This window comes from Clarias gariepinus, chromosome 2, assembly GCF_024256425.1.
Source record: "Clarias gariepinus isolate MV-2021 ecotype Netherlands chromosome 2, CGAR_prim_01v2, whole genome shotgun sequence".
Classification (NCBI taxonomy): Eukaryota; Metazoa; Chordata; class Actinopteri; order Siluriformes; family Clariidae; genus Clarias; species Clarias gariepinus.
Genome location: NC_071101.1, coordinates 11,396,697 through 11,415,185, shown reverse-complemented (window position 1 = coordinate 11,415,185; position 18,489 = coordinate 11,396,697). Strand labels below are relative to the sequence as shown.

General features: G+C 38.9%; 1 gene segment (V, D, J or C); it reads left to right on the top strand.

Moving 5' to 3' along the window:
- The first annotated feature begins 7,051 nt into the window (after positions 1 to 7,051).
- Positions 7,052 to 13,463, top strand: LOC128516279 (immunoglobulin kappa variable 3-15-like). The segment is given in 3 exon segments: positions 7,052 to 7,100; positions 7,214 to 7,300; positions 13,156 to 13,463. Coding segments are annotated over 3 exon segments (444 nt in total).
- The last annotated feature ends 5,026 nt before the right edge of the window (positions 13,464 to 18,489 follow it).

Here is an 18,489-nt window from a genome sequence, read left to right as displayed (position 1 = left end):
GATTTAAGGTATAATGTTGAGTTGGCCTTACTTTCCATAATACTTACGTAAAACATGGAGATTATTTTTGCACATTTACTATTTGATTAGTATGCATTCATCATAAACTTCACAACTGGATTAATTTTGTGTGAAGTTTCCATTTTTATTTCTCTGTTAAAGTAATCTCTGAATTGTATGTACCTAAATAAGTCCCGATTAGTAAGAAAAAAAAATTCTTTAAAAAGTCAGTAATTCCTCATTTTTCACTACTGTACATATTGCTCTAATGCCTTTTGTTGCCAATTCTTTAAATGTGGCATCACTTTCGCCTGGTTTAAATTGAGTATCAAAGGCTATCCATCAAAGTACTTTTTGGTCTTTGCTTAATTTAAATTGTCTAGCAAGTTCAAACCAAAGCTCCACTGCTCCAGAAGTTATTGAATCCAATTGACTTTTGACTACTGAGGGGATTTCATTTTCTCCAAGAACTGACTGAATCTGATAACCAACCATATATGTCTCAATTTCCTTCCAACTAGCAAAATAATTGTTGTTACACCAAAGAAAAAGGGGACGGAACTGAGCTGCATAAAAGTAATCATTGAGATTAGGTAGGGCCAATCCTCCTTTATGCTTGGCCAACTGGAGTGTTGTGTATCTTATTCTGGGCTTCTTTCCATCCCAAATAAACCTGGAAATTAGTTTGTCCCAGATTGTAAACTGCTGTCTAGGTATCTCTACTGGCAAAGCTTGAAATAGGTATAGCAATCTAGGTCATACAGTATGTTTGTTTTGATGACGTTGATCTTACTGGCAAAATCTAATGGATAGGTAGACCACCGTTCCACATCGCTTATAATGTTCTGGTTAATCACATTATAGTTTGCACCATACAAGCTACCCAGGTTTTTTGTAATAATCACCCATGAATATTTTATTTTCTTCCATGTCCCATCTTAAATTATATCTATATCTGATTTCCTCAGAAGGTTTGTAATTAAATGACAAAAGTTGTGTCTTTGCAATATTTAGTTTGTAAACAGCAAAGAAGTTAAATTCATCAAGGATTTCCATTAGTGCGGGAAGAGAAGCCTCAGGATCTGTTAAATAGATCTAGACATCATCTGCAAAAAAAAAAAAAACTATTAAATGATCTTTATGTCCTTGTACGCCTTGTATTTGTTCATGTTGATGGATTGCCTGGGCCAGGGGTTCAATATAAACAGCAAATAAAGTGGGACTGAGGCAGCAACCCTGTCTAGTTCCTCTTTGTAAACTAAACGATGGAAATAATGACCCATTATTTTTTTATTTTGGCTGTTGGTAAAGAGATCTAATTATATTTACAAAATGTTTGTTGAAGATGAATCTATCCAAAGTTTGATCAAGAAATTCCCAATTGACCCGATCCAAGGCCTTTTTGGCGTCAAGGCTTAGTAATACTGCTGTGTTCTTTTCCCTTTCTATTTTATCCATCAGATGTAGCATCCTTCTAATATTGTCATGTGTTTGATGGCTTTTTATAAATCCAGTCTGGTATTCGTCTATTAATTCAGGAAGGATAGTCTCTAGTCTCTTTGCTATAATTGCTGTATATATCTTATAATCTACATCAAGAATTGAAATAGGCCTATAACTGCAACTAAATTCCCTATCCTTACCCTCCTTTGGAAGTACTGAGATGGTTGCCTCATTTCATGAAGGTAGAAGTTTACATTCTCTTTTAATCCAGTTAAATGTTTTTAACAGGAGTGGGGCTAGTTGTTCTTTAAAAGTTTTATACCATTCGGCAGGAAAGCCGTCACTACCTGGTGTTTTAGACGCTTTTAAACTCCCAATCAAGTTAATTATTTCTTCTAGTGTGAAATCTGCTGTAATGAATTCGGTTTGTGTTTTTTTGCCTATACTTGGTAAATCCAGTTCATTAAGAAAATTTCTTGTCGCTTCTATTTTAGAATCAGAGGTATCCGTATACAGTTGTTTATAGTAATTTAGGAAAATATCCTTTATTTTCTGTGAATGATAAATCAAATTATTTGTTTGTGGGTCTCGCATCCTATGAATGGTACTCTCAACTTGCTGTTTACGTACGCGTCGGGCAAGTAATTTGGCTGCTTTGGGGCCAGATTCGTAGTATATCTGCTTATAGAATCAAGCCTTCTTCTCAACACCTTGTTCTAACAAGTCGTTAATCTGTTTCCTAATTTGCTGCATACGTGTTAGTAGATCTGGGTCCCTGTTGATTTTGTGTTGTTGCTCTACACTTGATAAATCTGATGTCAGGGTATTATACTCCTTTCTCTTTTTCTTTATTTTGTGCTGATAGTGCAATCAAGTTCTCACGCATCACAGCCTTCAATGAATCCCACAATATAGATGGGTCTACCTCTCCATTATTGTTTATCATCATATATTCTTTAAAATTCAGTTCTATCTGTTCTACAATTGCTTTGTTATTTAACAAACCCACATTCAGCCTACAACCTGTCTGTCTCTTCCTTCCTTCTATTTGAACTGTCAGATGCAAAGCACTGTGGTCAGAGACATCAGCTACTCCAATGCTACAATCGCTCACCCTATAACAGACACTTTTTGGCATGAAAAAATAATCAATCCTAGAGTACGTACGGTGAGGAACTGGGTAGTGAGTGTAGTTTTTAAGAGATGGATTAATATGTTTCCAGACGTCCCAGTATCCTATATCGTCCCAGGCTGTGTTAATCAATTTTGATATTTTGCTTAAATTTCTTTTGCTGTTAGTTGTGTCTAAATGATGGTTTAATACCACATTGAAATCTACAGTACAATTACATCCATTAGTGATTTGAAGAACAGTTTACTAGTATTGGGTGGAGCATACACATTTACTAATGTTACTACCTTAACAATGAGATATCTCCCATCCTTTTCTTTCATTTCCTTATATGATTCAAATTTAACTTCATTAGCGACAAGAATACCTATCCCCCTTCTATACGTATGCTCATATGAGTTGTAGTAAGTATTTCTAAAACCAAATCTTTTTAATTTCTCATGTTCTTGTTGAGATGAGTTTCTTGCATAAAAATAATATCCACTTTCTCTTTTTTAAGTTTGGTCATTACCTATAACCTTTTAACTGGGTTACCCAAACCGTTCACATTTAAGGACATTAGCTTAACCTCAGTAGGCTGTGACATCATCCAGACGAGTCATTCTTATACCACTATGTTTCCACAGGCTAACCTTAAATAAAATAAACTGTAACACAGTAATAAGCCAAGAACTGCTTAGAATGGGCATTATAACAGAGAAGTATAAGGACTTCCAAAGTCTGAAGAGCGTTCTCCAGTTTTCAGCTGAGGGGGGATACCTCTCTCCAGGAAAGGCTCCCTCCCCAATAAGTTCGCTACAGACTGTATCGCAATTCACTGACGTGTGACCGATGGCACAGCTTACCTCATTTTCCCGCCAGCCGGCGCACATACACCGAAGATCTTTATGTAAAGGGTCGCTTTAGCATAGATTTTTAAACACTGCTGTGTCCATGTTCGAATTCCCGTAGGCGTTCTGTAGCTCTTCTGGCAGTGTCCACACTTGTGGTTGATCCTACTCGCTGCCACGATGTAGCCCGCTGGAGACGATCCAATAAATGGCTCTTACCGCTCTCTCGGGCACCTCCACGCTGTATCCCCGCCGACGCAGCTCCTGCGCTGCCTCCCAGGCACTGCCGTACACCTGCACACCGCCCTACCAGTAGATGCGTATCCGATTGAAAGGCGACTGAAAACGGATGCCCTTTTCTTTGAGAGCCTTTTTAATATTGGTGTACACCTTCATTCATTTCATTTACCTTTATTTAACCAGGAAAAAAAACTCACTGAGATTAACATCTCTTTTCTAGGAGTGTCCTGGCAGCCAAATAACAACAGACATTACAAAGAAGACAGTTTACATATTAAAAACAAAAAACAACCTTGCACTGGTGAAGATGGGTGGCTGTATAGTCATGGTCGGAATACAGCGGTTTCTCTTCCATCATGATTTTCTTTCGCCAGACTTTTTGGATAACCATCTCCTTGGTGCTGTACTGCTGGAAATTTACTATAATGGACCTCGGACGCGAATTTGGGCCCGGTCTGGGCGCCTGGGCTCTGTTTGCGCATTGTATTTGCAAATCCACGTTGCCAAGTTCAAATTCGGAGCAAAGCAGCTTTTCGACAAATTCCATCACTGAGCCTTGTTCAACGTTCTCTAGTACACCGTGGATCCTGATGTTGTTTCGTCGAGCCCCCAACTCAGTATCGTTCAGTCTGTCTTCTAGTTTTTGCTGATTTTTTAAAGCCTGTTGAAGGGCGACATTGGCCTCCGCACTCCATGTTTCAGTGTCATCGAGCCGCGTCTCCATCTCGTTGATTTTCTTACTGTGTTCTTGCATGGCTAGCATGTTTGTTGATAGTTGCTGGTTAACCTCTTTCTGAACTCAAGGAACCCTTCTCTCATATCATATTTAATTTCATCTTTGAATGTTCTTTCAGTTTGCTGATCTGCTTGTTTATATTTTCAAGCCCCATGAACACATTTTCCAATGTTGATTCGCCTCCACGTTGTCGGTCCTCTTCTCCCCGCATGTCGTCCTCCTCGTCTAACCCTACGCGGTGTGGATAGTTATTCGCTGTACTTTGCGTCCCTGTGGCTCTACCTTTCTTTCCCCCGTCATATCAATGTAGGAGAATCACTTTTTTACCAAAAATAATTACACGGGTGTAAATATAACTTCGACTTGCGAGAGCTAAGTGCTCAAGTCCCTCTTTCTTCTGTTCCACAGAGATCAGAGGGAGACCTTCAGTAACAGATATCAGAAGATTTGAGAGACAGCCGTCATTTACACTGTTTGCTAGAAATTCTGCATTTACTCCATGAAACAATTTAATAAATAAAAAAAAACTCAGCGAGAGCCATTTTAAAACACAGCAGGAGGTAAGTAGGAATTAGTGTGTGTAGTGCATTAACTTCTCTGCTCATACATTACAGTGGAAGACTCCTTTAATTACATTTACATTCAGGAAATTTCCTATGATCGAATTCAGAGTGCATCGATTCAGAGAGAAAGATCAAACTCTATTAAGACTTTATTACTTCCTAAATAAAGGCAGTAAATGCTTCATCATGATCAGAAATTTTCTAAAGTTTTTGTCTTGAATCTTTGTTTTTTCTTGTATTTAAGTGGAATGCATTACAATTTACAGTATTGATAGTTTTAGGCACCATCTACCCAGTCAGAAAAATTAGAAATGAGTGTGATCCTCCTTACCTAGTAGCACATTAACCATCAAAAACACACACACACACACACACACACACACACACACACGCGCACACACACACACACACACACATTTGCATGAACAGTTCTCAGAATAGATCTGCACTTTCAGCAGATGTTCATGGTTCTTCAGACAAACTCACTCAAGCACAACACACACACTGCACTCGACCTGCTGTTAAAGCTGCTGTTCCAAATCGCTGCCAAAGACACTTCACAACTGAAAAAGGAGACATGCTTTCCACATTAAAGCTTTATTTCAGCATAGCTACACCACTGATACCATTTTAGACAACTAAGCATGCTTTAAAGTGTACACTTGATTTCTAGTGAGCGTCACAGCGACTCTTTCGGAACGAGGTGATCTGAGTCGTGTCGTGGTAGGAGACGGTACAGCCGAACACCTCGGCCTCTTCCCAGCGTTCTTTGCTGAGGGTCAGGGTGCTGCTGCAGCTGTAGAAGCCGTTCTTCTGTTCTTCTGTGCTGGTCACAATCCCCTCCTTCACCTCGGCACCATCCACAGTCCAGGTCAGCAGCGCCCCCTGTGGAGAATAGGCTGAGAGCAGGCAGAACAGTGAGGCCGATCCCTCAGAGATCTGCAGAGAGGAGGGAGGGAGCAGAGACACGGAGGGCTTCACCACCGGACCAGCTGGAGAAAACACACACACACACACACACACACACACACACACAGTCATATTAACGTTAATGTGGAGCAGATGCAGAAGTTTATCTGCACATTGTAAAACAAAGCACAATTCTGATAACGTCACCCAACCAACCTGCAGCTGAACAAAACAATCTCCATCTTCTGAACAAAACACACTGTGTATGAATTAGCATCACTTCCCAGTAACGGTTAAACTATGTTTATCTTTTTTACATGATGTTAAAAATCTTTTTTGTGGCTTATCATCAATCAAAAATAATCAATAAACCAACATTGCTCATGATTTATTCTTACACACATTTTCAGTACAATTAATAAATTAGAGCAAAACAAAGCAAAATTTCATCCACTAAAAACTATTTTAAATTTGTCTAAAAAAGTGATGAAGTGATTTAGACTGAATTTTACAAAATGAGACAAAAGCAGAGTTTTCATGAAATCAGCTCTGCTCTTCACATCACATTTCTCTTATTTATATAAAATGTTTCTTCCCTTTAGATGAATGTCACATTATTATTTTACAGTAAATTTATACATTTCTTTAAACTGTGTAAAATTACTAATGAATCTCTGAGCTTCTAGAAAATGAAGGCACTTACTTCTTATAATGAGTTTGGAGCCGCCACCAAAAGTGACCCACAGTGTTACATTCCCATGAAGCCGTCGTACAAAAACCTTTCTCACACTACAGTAAACACACACACACACACACACACACACACACTGATGAATTAAAGTGAATTACTTAACTTCTGTAATTTCTTCACTACAGAAGAAGAAATTACTACTTATAAATATTGTTAAGGCAAATTTTATGCTTCTCTCTCTAATTCACTTATTTATGCATCTTAGACTTAAAAGTCATTAAAAAAAAAAATCATCATCTGACCCCAGAAGCAAAACTCACACAATAACTCTGTAATAGTGTGAGAATTACAGTAAGATTGGGGGAATGTGGTAAAGGTGTTTCCATACTTAGAGGACACTTTGCATTAGCAGCACATGCTTCAGTGCTCTGGGAGTGTTTATAGCGCTGTGACTTTAACACTTCATGACTGAGAGCTGCTGCTACAGCAACTTCACCCACAGCTACCATGACTTTGATCCCCGTCTTCATCTGGACACTGATCCTCTGGACTCAAGGTCAGACACTGCTTCAGATTTTATCTCTACAATCATCTCTTCATTCAAATACACGTTTTTTATGTATTATAATGTTTCAGTTTCATGGTGAATTATAATATATATTTTAACAGAATGCAGAGGTCAAGTCACAGTAACTCAGACTCCTGCAGTGAAATCTGCTCGTCCAGGAGAAACAGTCATCATCAACTGTAGAACCAGTCAGGCAGTGTACAAAAACTCAAATGGTGAGTTCTTACACTGGTATCAGCAGAAACCTGGAGAAGCTCCTAAATTCCTGATTAAATATGTAAATCAGCTACAGTCAGGTTTTCCAGCTCGTTTCAGTGGCAGTGGATCTGGATCTGATTTCACTTTGACCATCAGTGGAGTCCAGACTGAAGATGCAGCAGATTACTACTGTCAGAGTTACCATAGCATCTCTGGCTACTGGTTCACACGGTGTTATAGAGTCGTACAAAAACCTCCCTCAGTCAGATTGTAGAGAGACTGCACTGCTGCAGCTGGGAGCGACTGCAGGTGCTGAGTTGGAGGATGTGATACGACACAATGACACTCTGTAGAAGAGAGGAACCACACCACACTAGCTCATAGCTCACATCAAAAATCTCTCAATAATCATAACACCACAGTACACAGAGTCAACTCACATCCACTCTGAAAAATTACAGTTTTATAAGTTAATTAATATAAATTATTGTGGTACTATTTCCCATGACTGAAGCTGTTTGGTGCAAAATTGGCTCTTTTGTTTCTCCTAACATTTGGGATTGGAGCTGGTGTTCCTTCTCTCCACTTCCTTATTTTTAAAGTGTAACCCACTTCAGACAAGCCTGTAGTCCTCCTGACGTCTCTCCCTCTTTCAACTCCTATATCCCAATATTTATCATCTCACCTTTAAAACACAATAATGTTAACATATTGTACATAATCATCCATCATTCACCAGTGTGAGGTATCAGCATTATCTGACTCTTCCTCACTCCCTTAATCCTCCCCTCCTTCTCATCTTTCTCTGTGCCTTTCAGCATCCAATGTTTCTGTATGAATCTCAGTGTGTTTGGCAGCTCTTCATCTGAAACTAAATCTCACAAGTCTGAGCTGCAGTATATCAATAGAGATGCATCACTAAGATAAGATAAGATAAGGAGAAGATAAGATAAAATAAGATAAGATGAGATAATATATACAACAGTGGGAAAATTTCTATGTTACAACAGCAAAGAAAAATAAAGTAGGGACAGTATAGTGTATAAATACAAAAGTAGAAGAAAAAACAATACAATAGTTACACTTTCAATCAAATTTCAAATTGCAATAGCGAATATAATATTGCACAATTTAAAAAGGTGTTATTGCACAGTTGCAATAGATTTGATATATGTTGTGACTGTTATGGAGAACTATTGTGTAACAACATTTCACAGGATAAGAAACTGTGTAGTATTAGAAAACTATCTGACTTTTTCTCCTCATACTGTATCAGAGTCACAAAATGGGAAATGAGTTTGAAAAGCATGATGAAATATGTATAAATTATAATTATTAAATTGTCCCTGATGAGCAGGACTCAGGAATGCCATGTGTAGCTCAACAAAGAGAGAGAGAGAGAGAGAGAGAGAGAGAGAGAGATCTTAACACACTTTATTAAAGAAAAAAATCGTAAACTTATTTACATGTTTTCATTTTTTTTCATAAGTCTGGTGTTATTTGCATATTTACAGTGTTTTTTTTTGGAAAGCTGTAGGAATCGGTTGGTGTGTGTGTGTGTGTGTGTGTGTGTGTGTGTGTGTGTGTGTGTGTGTGTGCTTGTGTGTGTGTGTGTGTGTGTGTGTGTGTGTGTGTGTGTGCTGTGCTGCACCCTGGTTCTTCATTCTCCTGTGTTGTGGCTCTCAGGGTCTGACTGCAGGTTTTCAGTTTTGTGGTGGGTTCTGTTGTGGATGTCTCCTTTTTTCTCTTTGGTTTAGCTGTAGTGCTCTCTTTAGGTGCCGGTGTGTCTTTAGGTGTCAGTGTGTCTTTAGGTGTTGGTGTGTCTTTTGGTGTCATTGGTGGTGTGCAGATTTGTGGCTTCTGTACCTCTTCAGTCAGGTTTTTCCTGCTGGCTGTCCCCGTGCTGCTCCTGCTTTATCTTGGCCGAATCGCCCCCTGAACAACCCAGTGCAGACAGCGCTGCCTTTCATGTCTGATATCGCCTGCAGTCAAAGCACTTCAGTTGCTCCAAGGTGGCAAAAACTATGAAGCAGGTCTCTCCCTCTTTACAGTAGAATTTTACATTAAGTGTTCATTTTATGTCGTTCAAAACCATTAAAATCTGCTGACAGAAAGGCAGAACGTGGGGCAAACAAATTTATTAAAGCAGGCCAGCTCCTTCATAATTTCCTCGTTCTAATAAATAGGGGCACATTTGATATTACGACTCATGTTGTGGCAATAGACAGAGGGGTAACTTGAACCGCTGACCCTATTACACATACTCCCCCTTTTTGTTAGTGTACTTGCAAGGTTTATCTTGGTTTAAACCACCACCACTGCTTTGTTTATCCGGGAGGCAGAGTAGATGTTCTCACACCTGACCTGCTCTCCACCACTAGCAGCACCTCCTCCACCTCTACTCCGCCCTCCACCACACACCTACAGTAATGCCATGTCGGAGAGACAGTGTCTCTTGACCAGCCTCAGAGGCCATGATGCCCCGCTCACTCTCTCTCTCTCACTATAAACCTTTAACTTTTTTTTTATTAGTAACATTTACTAATAAAAATAAATGAATAAATAAATTGGGGGGGAAATGTCAGTCCTTCCACAACTTGACAAAACGCTGAACAGCCATCCAAGCACTCTCCTCACACCCAGCACAGAGAGAGGGAGAGAGAGAGAGAGAGAGAGAACAGGTAGTTATGATCACAGTCGCATGTATTAGCTGACTTTTTTACTGTTTGTCAAAAAATTCTCCATGGTTTCTTTTTTTAACAGGGTTTATGTCCTATTTTTTGAGCCCTTTTATTTCTTCTTTCTGTATGTTTGATAGTTTTACTTGTCCAGTTTAAACCTGTGCCATTCCTATTTTGCCATGTGACTACCTGTGTTTTGAACTTGACTAAGGATCTGTCTACATGATATGTGTTTGTCAGTGCCTCGACCCCTATTAGGTATCAGGACTACAAAAATAAGAAGATCCATAAAAAGAAATAAAAAAGCAACTAAACAAATAAATATAATATTCCTGATCCACTGCAGTGACGAGTGTTCAGAGCTCTACATGTATCAACACAGAAAGAGTAATACATCAGGGCCCGAAACAACAGTATATCATCACATAAAGGACAAAAGACACAGGATTGAGGGTTAGAATGTTCAACTTGTGGACAGAGAAGAGAGATTCAAGAGAGGGGCTAAAAGGAGCCGTCTATGTACAAGTGATAAATATATTTTTTTCACAGAGGTAGAGATCTTAGGCTCAACCTGTCTCATATTTTTCATGCTGGTCCACCAGGAAAGCCTCCCTTAAAACCCCCCTTACTCTCTCTGGTTGTTACATCTTAACGACTCTCCCTAATCCTATCCTATCACCCAACCTATAATTATTTTTATTTTAAATGGAGCTACATTATTTAAAGTATAATATAATGTTTACTCTAAGCATTCAGTCACCTGATCGAGTTCTCTGGGGTCAGACAGTGATCCAGTCATAGCTGATAACTCTGGCAGATTACAAAAAAATCTCTGTTCAGTAGTTGATGTGAATGTATGTTTAATGTGGTAGCACAGCAACGTACATACATTATTAATAAAACACATTAAAGGAGATGAGATGATCTAAGACTACTTCAGACAGTAAAAATGTCTCTTCTTTTTCTTTCAGCTGCTCCCACTAGGGGTCGCCACAGCGGACCATTTGTCTCCATCTGACTCTGTCTACCACATCTTACTTTTTCACTCCAACCTCCTGCATGTCCTCCCTCACCACATCCATGTGGTAATGTCACTATATTTTCTAAATTTAATCTGAAGGGTGTGACCAGCTTTATAAGTGTGTCCAGTTATGCACTGATTCATTTATACTGAGTCCAGAATGGACATAAACACTGTTCCCAGTAGGTCCACTGGATTCTGAGGTAAGAGAAAGTCGGAAGTTGATTTTCAGTTTAAATTCAGTGTACAGTTTTGACACAAGTAGGAATGGATGAGGATCTGAACTCCTCCATCTTATTAATATAAAATAAGTCTTTACCTGTCAGTTCACTCAAGCATAAACCCTGCAGTAAAGAAAGAGATGAAAGCAGCTTCCTGCTCCACACCCAGCTAAACACACAGAGTCAGTGTTAAGCAGTAAATCAGAGAGCAGTGTAGAGGAAGTGAGATTCACATGAAGACGGCTGAGTGATCCTCTTTCTCCCAGAATAGAGCAGCACTTTCACCAGATGTTCAAGTTTCTTCAGCCAAACTCACTGAAGCACAACACACAGCACTGAATCTACAGCTAAACACACTCTCTCATCACACTGATAATGACTATTAACTGGAATAAAACAAGACACAATGTCCAAAATGAAGCTTTATTTCAGCAGAGCAAAACTACAGGAAGAGCAACAGGACAGTGAAGAGAGTAAAGACAGAAATGTCAGCATTGTGTAGAACTGAAACTCTATTGTAGATGGATGTGTAAGCAGCTCAGTGTCAAATTCTATCTTGGAGCTGTTAGTCTTCACACTGGCTCTTTCTGAACGTGACCGGATGATTGACACCAGCATGGGAGACTGTACAGACAAACTCCTCCCCCTTTTCCCAGACTGCTTTGCTGAGGGTCAGGGTGCTGCTGCGTGTGTAACCGTCCTTCTTCTGTTCTTCTGCGCTGGTCAGAACCCCGTCCTTCACCTCTGAGCCGTCCACTCTCCAGCTCACCAGCGCCCCCTGTGGAGAGTAGGCAGACAGCAGGCAGAGCAGCGAGGCGGATCCCTCACACAGGTGCAGAGAGGAGGGAGGGAGCAGAGACACGGAGGGCTTCACCGTGGGACCGGCTGGAGAAGACAAACACACAATAAACACACATTTACACACACTTACACAACATTTACTCATTACTGCTTATTCACATGACTGCAGTTCAGTAGAACTACTCAGCAGGAGAAGATTTACTAGTTACTGGTTATATTGTGGAGCGACTCAGACTTTGATCAGCTTTATTCTGTGTTAAACACTTCTTACTGATGTGTAATATAAAGTGCTCCCTGTGTGATAGTAGTAAATGGATCTGATTACACAAATGTTCATTGTTTAACACAAACACACAGCAGCATTTGTCTGTATTTTACATCAGCACAGAGACTTTAGAACAATTTACACTAAACTTCAGATATGAACCAGTGACCAGGTTTAAACTCACGGACACACAGAGTATTTATTATATTTTTATTATTCACTCATTTATTATTTTGCTATTTTACAGTAAAGAATTACTTATAAATAAATTACTGATAACTATACACCAATTTTTTTTTATATAACTCATGTAAATGATGAGCGGAAGTTATTTTTCTTAACTTTTAGACTCCTAAAAGAAGTAAAAGTGACTTACCAATGATGAGTTTGGTTCCTCCACCGAAAGTGACCCACAGTGATACATTCTATTGAAACCGTCGTACAAAAACTTCTGTTACACTACAGTGACCACACACACACACACACACACACACACACACACGTAAGTTTTTCTTAAAGAGACGTTCCACTTTGCATTAGCAGCACATGCTTCAGTGCTCTGGGAGTGTTTATAGCGCTGTGACTTTAACACTTCATGACTGAGAGCTGCTGCTACACCAACTTCACCCACAGCTACCATGACTTTGATCCCCGTCTTCATCTGGACACTGATCCTCTGGACTCAAGGTCAGACACTGCTTCAGATTTTATCTCTCTAATCATCTCTTTATACAAATACACGTTTTTATGTATTATTATGTTTCAGTTTCATGGTGAATTATAATATATATTTTTACAGAATGCAGAGGTCAAGTCACAGTAACTCAGACTCCTGCAGTGAAATCTGCTCGTCCAGGAGAAACAGTCACCATCAACTGTAGAACCAGTCAGGCAGTGTATAGCAACAACCAATTACACTGGTATCAGCAGAAACCTGGAGAAGCTCCTAAACTCCTCATTAAACTTGCCAATCAGCTTCAGTCAGGTTTTCCAGCTCGTTTCAGTGGCAGTGGATCTGGATCTGATTTCACTCTGACTATCAGTGGAGTCCAGACTGAAGATGTAGCAGATTACTACTGTCAGAGTTACCATTACATCAGTAGTAAACATGTGTTCACACAGTGTTATAGAGTCGTACAAAAACCTCCCTCAGTCAGATTGTAGAGAGACTGCACTGCTGCAGCTGAGTTGGAGGATGTGATACGACACAATGACACTCTGTAGAAGAGAGGATCCACACCACACTAACTCACAACTTACATCAAAAATCTCTCAATAATCATGACACCACAGTACACAGAGTCAACTCACATCCACTCTGAAAAATTACATTTTTATAATTTCATAAATTATTGTGGAGTTATTTGGTGCAAAATTGGCTCTTATGTTTCTCCTAACATTTGGGATTGGAGCTGATGTTCCTTTTCTCCACTTCCTCTTTTTTAAAGTGTAACCTATTTCAGACAAGCCTGTAGTCCTCCTGATGTCTCTCCCTCTTTCAACTCCTATATCTCAATATTTATTATCTCACCTTTAAAACACAATAATGTAAACATATTGTACATAGTCATCCATCATTCAGCAGTGTGAGGTATCAGCATTATCTGACTCTTCCTCACTCCCTCAATCCTCCCCTCCTTCTCTTCTTTCTCTGTGGCTTTCAGCATCCAATGTTTCTGTATGAATCTCAGTGTGTTTGGCAGCTCTTCATCTGAAACTAAATCTCACAAGTCTGAGCTGCAGTATATCAATAGAGATGCATCACTAAGATTAGATAAGATACGATAAGATAAGATAATATATACCACAGTGGTAAAAATTTCTATGTTACAACAGAAAAGAAAAATAAAGTAGGGACAGTACAGTGTATAAATACAAAAGAAAAAGAAAAAAACAATACAATAGTTACACTTTTAATTAAATTGTAATAGCTAACATAATATTGCGCAAACTTAAAAAGGTGTTATTGCATTGTTGCAATAAATTTAATGTACTGTATGTTGTGACTTTTATGGAGAACTATTCTAAAACAACAAATAAGCAAAGCAAACTTTGTGTAGTATTAGAAAACTATCTGACTTTTCCTCCTCATACTGTTAGAGTCACAAAATTAGGGAAATGAGTAAAAAAAAAAAGTCAGATGAAATATGTATAAATCATAATTATTAAATCGTCCCTGATGAACATGACTCATGCCATGTGTAGTTCAACAAAGAGAGAGAGAGAGAGAGAGAGAGAGAGAGAGAGAGAGCTCTTAACACACTTGATATGATGAAAATTTTTTAAACTTAGTTAAAGTTAAAAGTCTGGTATTATTTACATATTTACAGTTTTTTTTGGAAAGCTGTAAGAATCAGTTAATTTGTTCTTCAATGTCTATGGATGTGTCTGTGTGTGTGTGTGTGCTGTGCTGCACTCTGGTTCTTCATTCTCCTGTGTTGCGGCTCTCAGAGTCTGACTTCAGGTTTTCAGTTTTGTGGTGGTTTCTGTTGTGGATGTCTCCTTTTTTTTCTTCGGTTTGGCTGTAGTGCTTTCTTTAGGTGTCAGTGTGTCTTTAGGTCTTTATTGGTGGTGTGCAGATTTGTGGCTCCTATACCTCTTCAGTCAGGTTTTTCCCGCTGTCTGTCCCCGCGCTGCTGCTGTATCTTGGCCTAATCGCCCCTGAGCTGCCCGGCTGCACAACCCAGTGCAGACAGCGCTGCCTTTCATGTCTGATATTGCCCACACTCAAAGCACTTCAGACGCTCCATAGTGGCAAAAACTATGAAGCAGGTCTCCCCCTCTTTACAGTAGAGGTTTTCATTAAGTGTTTATTTTATGTCGTTTAAAACAATTAACTGGCAAATCTACTGGCAGAAAGACAGAACGTGGGGCAAACGAATTTATTGAAGCCGGCCAGCTCGTTCTTAATTGCCTCGTCCTTAAAAAACGGGGGCACATTTGATATTACCACTTGAGTCGTGGGGGTAGACAGAGCAGCACCAGCAGCGGACAGATGTGACTTTAGATAACTTAATGGTCTGTTTACCAACTCTGGACTTAACATTACAGCTTACTGTCAGTGTCAGAAACTTACAATGTCACTCCTCTTTCCATCAAAAAGATGCTAAAGCTTTAAAAAATACTATTAATAAAGCTATTACAAAAGCTGCACTACTCGAAAAACTAATAAGAAGTGTGTTTGTGCTTTCCAAAAATGCGAATGAGTGTTGTCTTGATTTAGATAAATTCAGCATTTATTTATTCTTTGGTTAAGAGTTAATCTGCAGGTTATTTCTTTGACTGGAATATAATGTGATGCAGTTCATGAGGGACATAAGCTGAGGATAGATGAGCTAGTGAGCTAAACGCTCATAACCATGTTTATATTTTCCCCACTTTGGCCGTGACTTTGCATGGTAGCGCGAGCGCTTAGTTAATGAAAGCTGGATAAAAACCCATCAAGTGTTTATCAGTTAAGGAGTGGGGGGGAGGGGGCTTCAATACACTGTAAGTTATAGTTTGGCTTCAGAGATGAACTAATGCTCATATACGAGTGTTATATCGCTTATTTGTATGAAAAGCGCATTAAGTAAATTCTCGGTTAATTTAATGCAGATGTTAATACAGACAGACAGTGGCTAACGCTAACAAAGTTCAATGGTTAACATTAGCACAGGCAGTTTATTTACATTCCAGAATTCCCAAAACAGTATTTTACACACTCTGTGGTAAATACCCAGATAGCACAGGCACGTCACGGAGACGTCTGCTAAAGAGCGTACCATCTGGTAAACATCGCGTTCGTTTTTTTATAGTCATATTCAGATCGTCTGTAGATCGCCTGTTTGAGCTGTTAAATCATACATCTATACGACGTCTATATGACGTATCTTTATCACCCGAAATTTGCTGGTATGTGGACGGGAAGCTGCAGCATCAGCTATGACTTGAATGATTTAAAAGGAAATACGTGATTTTTTTTTTATCCAGATATTTAACTAGAACGTATAGCACGTTTAAAGACGAACACTACATTACTTTGTAGATGTAAATGCAGGTTCATGTTCCTTTTCCCATTTTCTTTTTTATACACTCAAAAAAATTAACCTGGCTACCTGTTACATGTATTAAAATGTAATATGTGATTTGTACTTAATAATTTCATGTTTTCAAGATAAACATGAATAAATGATGTTGTATTTACATAAAATTAAACATGTATTAGATTTAATCATGTTGAGATAAACCAAAGAGATCTTGTCACTATGAAAAGCGGAAATATCAGATCAAACATCGCAAGAAGACATTGCGAGAACAGAACACAGTGTGTTGAGAAGACAAGCATTTGGCGAGCGTGTGGAAAAGGTAAGCAGGAATTAATTCCCATCTTTCTAAATAGAAATGAAATACTAAACATAAATGTCACCTGTTGTTTAGCGATGTTTAGTCACGTTATTTTGGTTTAAGTTATTTCTTGTATTTTTAATCACACTTAAAATAACCACTATAACGTACAGTTATAAAGTACAAAACGTTTCTGTTGGTGTTTATTTATTTTTTCTATGATTAATACTTATTTGTGGTGTTTTATGTTTTGTACATCTTTTCAAATTGAGACCTCATTTGTAAGTTGCTGCTGGTGTAAAATAAAAATCTCTGTTTTATGCCGTTTGTCTTATGCTTCCTTCCTTCACAGAATTCTGTTGACCATGGTTAATTATATTTAATTAAAATAATGGGAGGGGGGTGTTTTAATAAAATAAAGTCTATCCGACATGAATCAGACGTTTAGCAGATGTATGAACATCTGATTAACATCGTCTAAAGAGCGGATCAGGGACGTTTTAATTCATTTACGCCTTAAATATGTAGGCTAAGCGTCGTTCTAACATCGGGCACGGACATCTCGGCGACATCTGCCAAATGAGCAAACGCCTTTTGCCAGACATTTGCCAGATGAAAAAGATGACGTCGCATAGACGTCTCCGCGACGTGTGTGTGTGCTATCTGGGTAGGTTTATTGATATTTTTTATTATTATCACAACTAGATATTCTGTAAAGTTTTTTTATCTTTGTCTTTACTAAATTCTCCTGTTCTCTTTAAGCATCCTCCACTGTGGAGGATGGGGTCAGACGGGTGACTCCTGGCCTTTTGGAGCTACTGGAGGAGCCTGAACAAGCTGTTGAGGGAGCTGTAGTACGGATGACGTCACAGTGCAACAGCTTTAGAATGATGCTTGGTCAGGTCTATATTCTGAACATAGAATTGCAAAACGTCTGATACTTTGGGGGAAACAAAGACTTGGAAAAAATGGATATTTTAATATAAAAGAACCAGATAGAGACTAATAAGCAGCTGATGTTATCTGGGTATTTAATGACCTTTAAACAAAATACAACATGTTTTCGCCTGTTTTATACCAATTACTGTTTTAACTTTGACTTGTTTCGAAAGAATACATTTTTAAGTCATGTTGGCGTGTTTTAATTGTTGGGGAATTGTTTGGGGTATTTAAAAAAAACAATTTACCTGAACCAACTATCAATTGGCAAAAAATGGAAAACAACTTTTTTTTTAAATAAACAAAGAGTTGGGCTAATAATAATAATAATAATAATAATAATAATTGTAGCGAACAATGAGGCTCCCACAGAGAGAGCAATCAACTGACCACAGGCCAGAGATCTTCTCCCAGCATGCATGTCGCCATCCTGATAATCTTATCTGATCCGCGATCATGAAGGGGCATCTGCAAAACGAGGCTGCAATCTTATCTGAATGGCAATCATAAAGGAGCGTCTGGGAAACTAAGCTGCAAGAAACTTCACAAGACCAGATGCTTTGAAGTAGACCCTTACGGCGCTATGCCGCTGCTGGCATCATCTGCTCTTCAAGAACTCTCAACAAGACTTTGTGCCAGAACTCCAAAGTCCAGCAACAAAGAAACCCTCAGGAGAAGTTCCAGAGCGCAGCCATCGGTAACCAGGCAACCAACGCCTCATAGAAGGGCTTTCCCGACAGACGTCATCTCTACAACAGCGCACAAACCAATCAGCAACTCCATGATTCCCTTCGCTTGAGGCGAACCAATGGATGAGAACGAAACATAATGCAAGTAAACAAACAAAGCTGCATACCTTGCTGAAGTTGGTGCTTGTTTCATAACTGAACCGTAAGATTAAACCCAAGACTCTGCTCTTGTGACT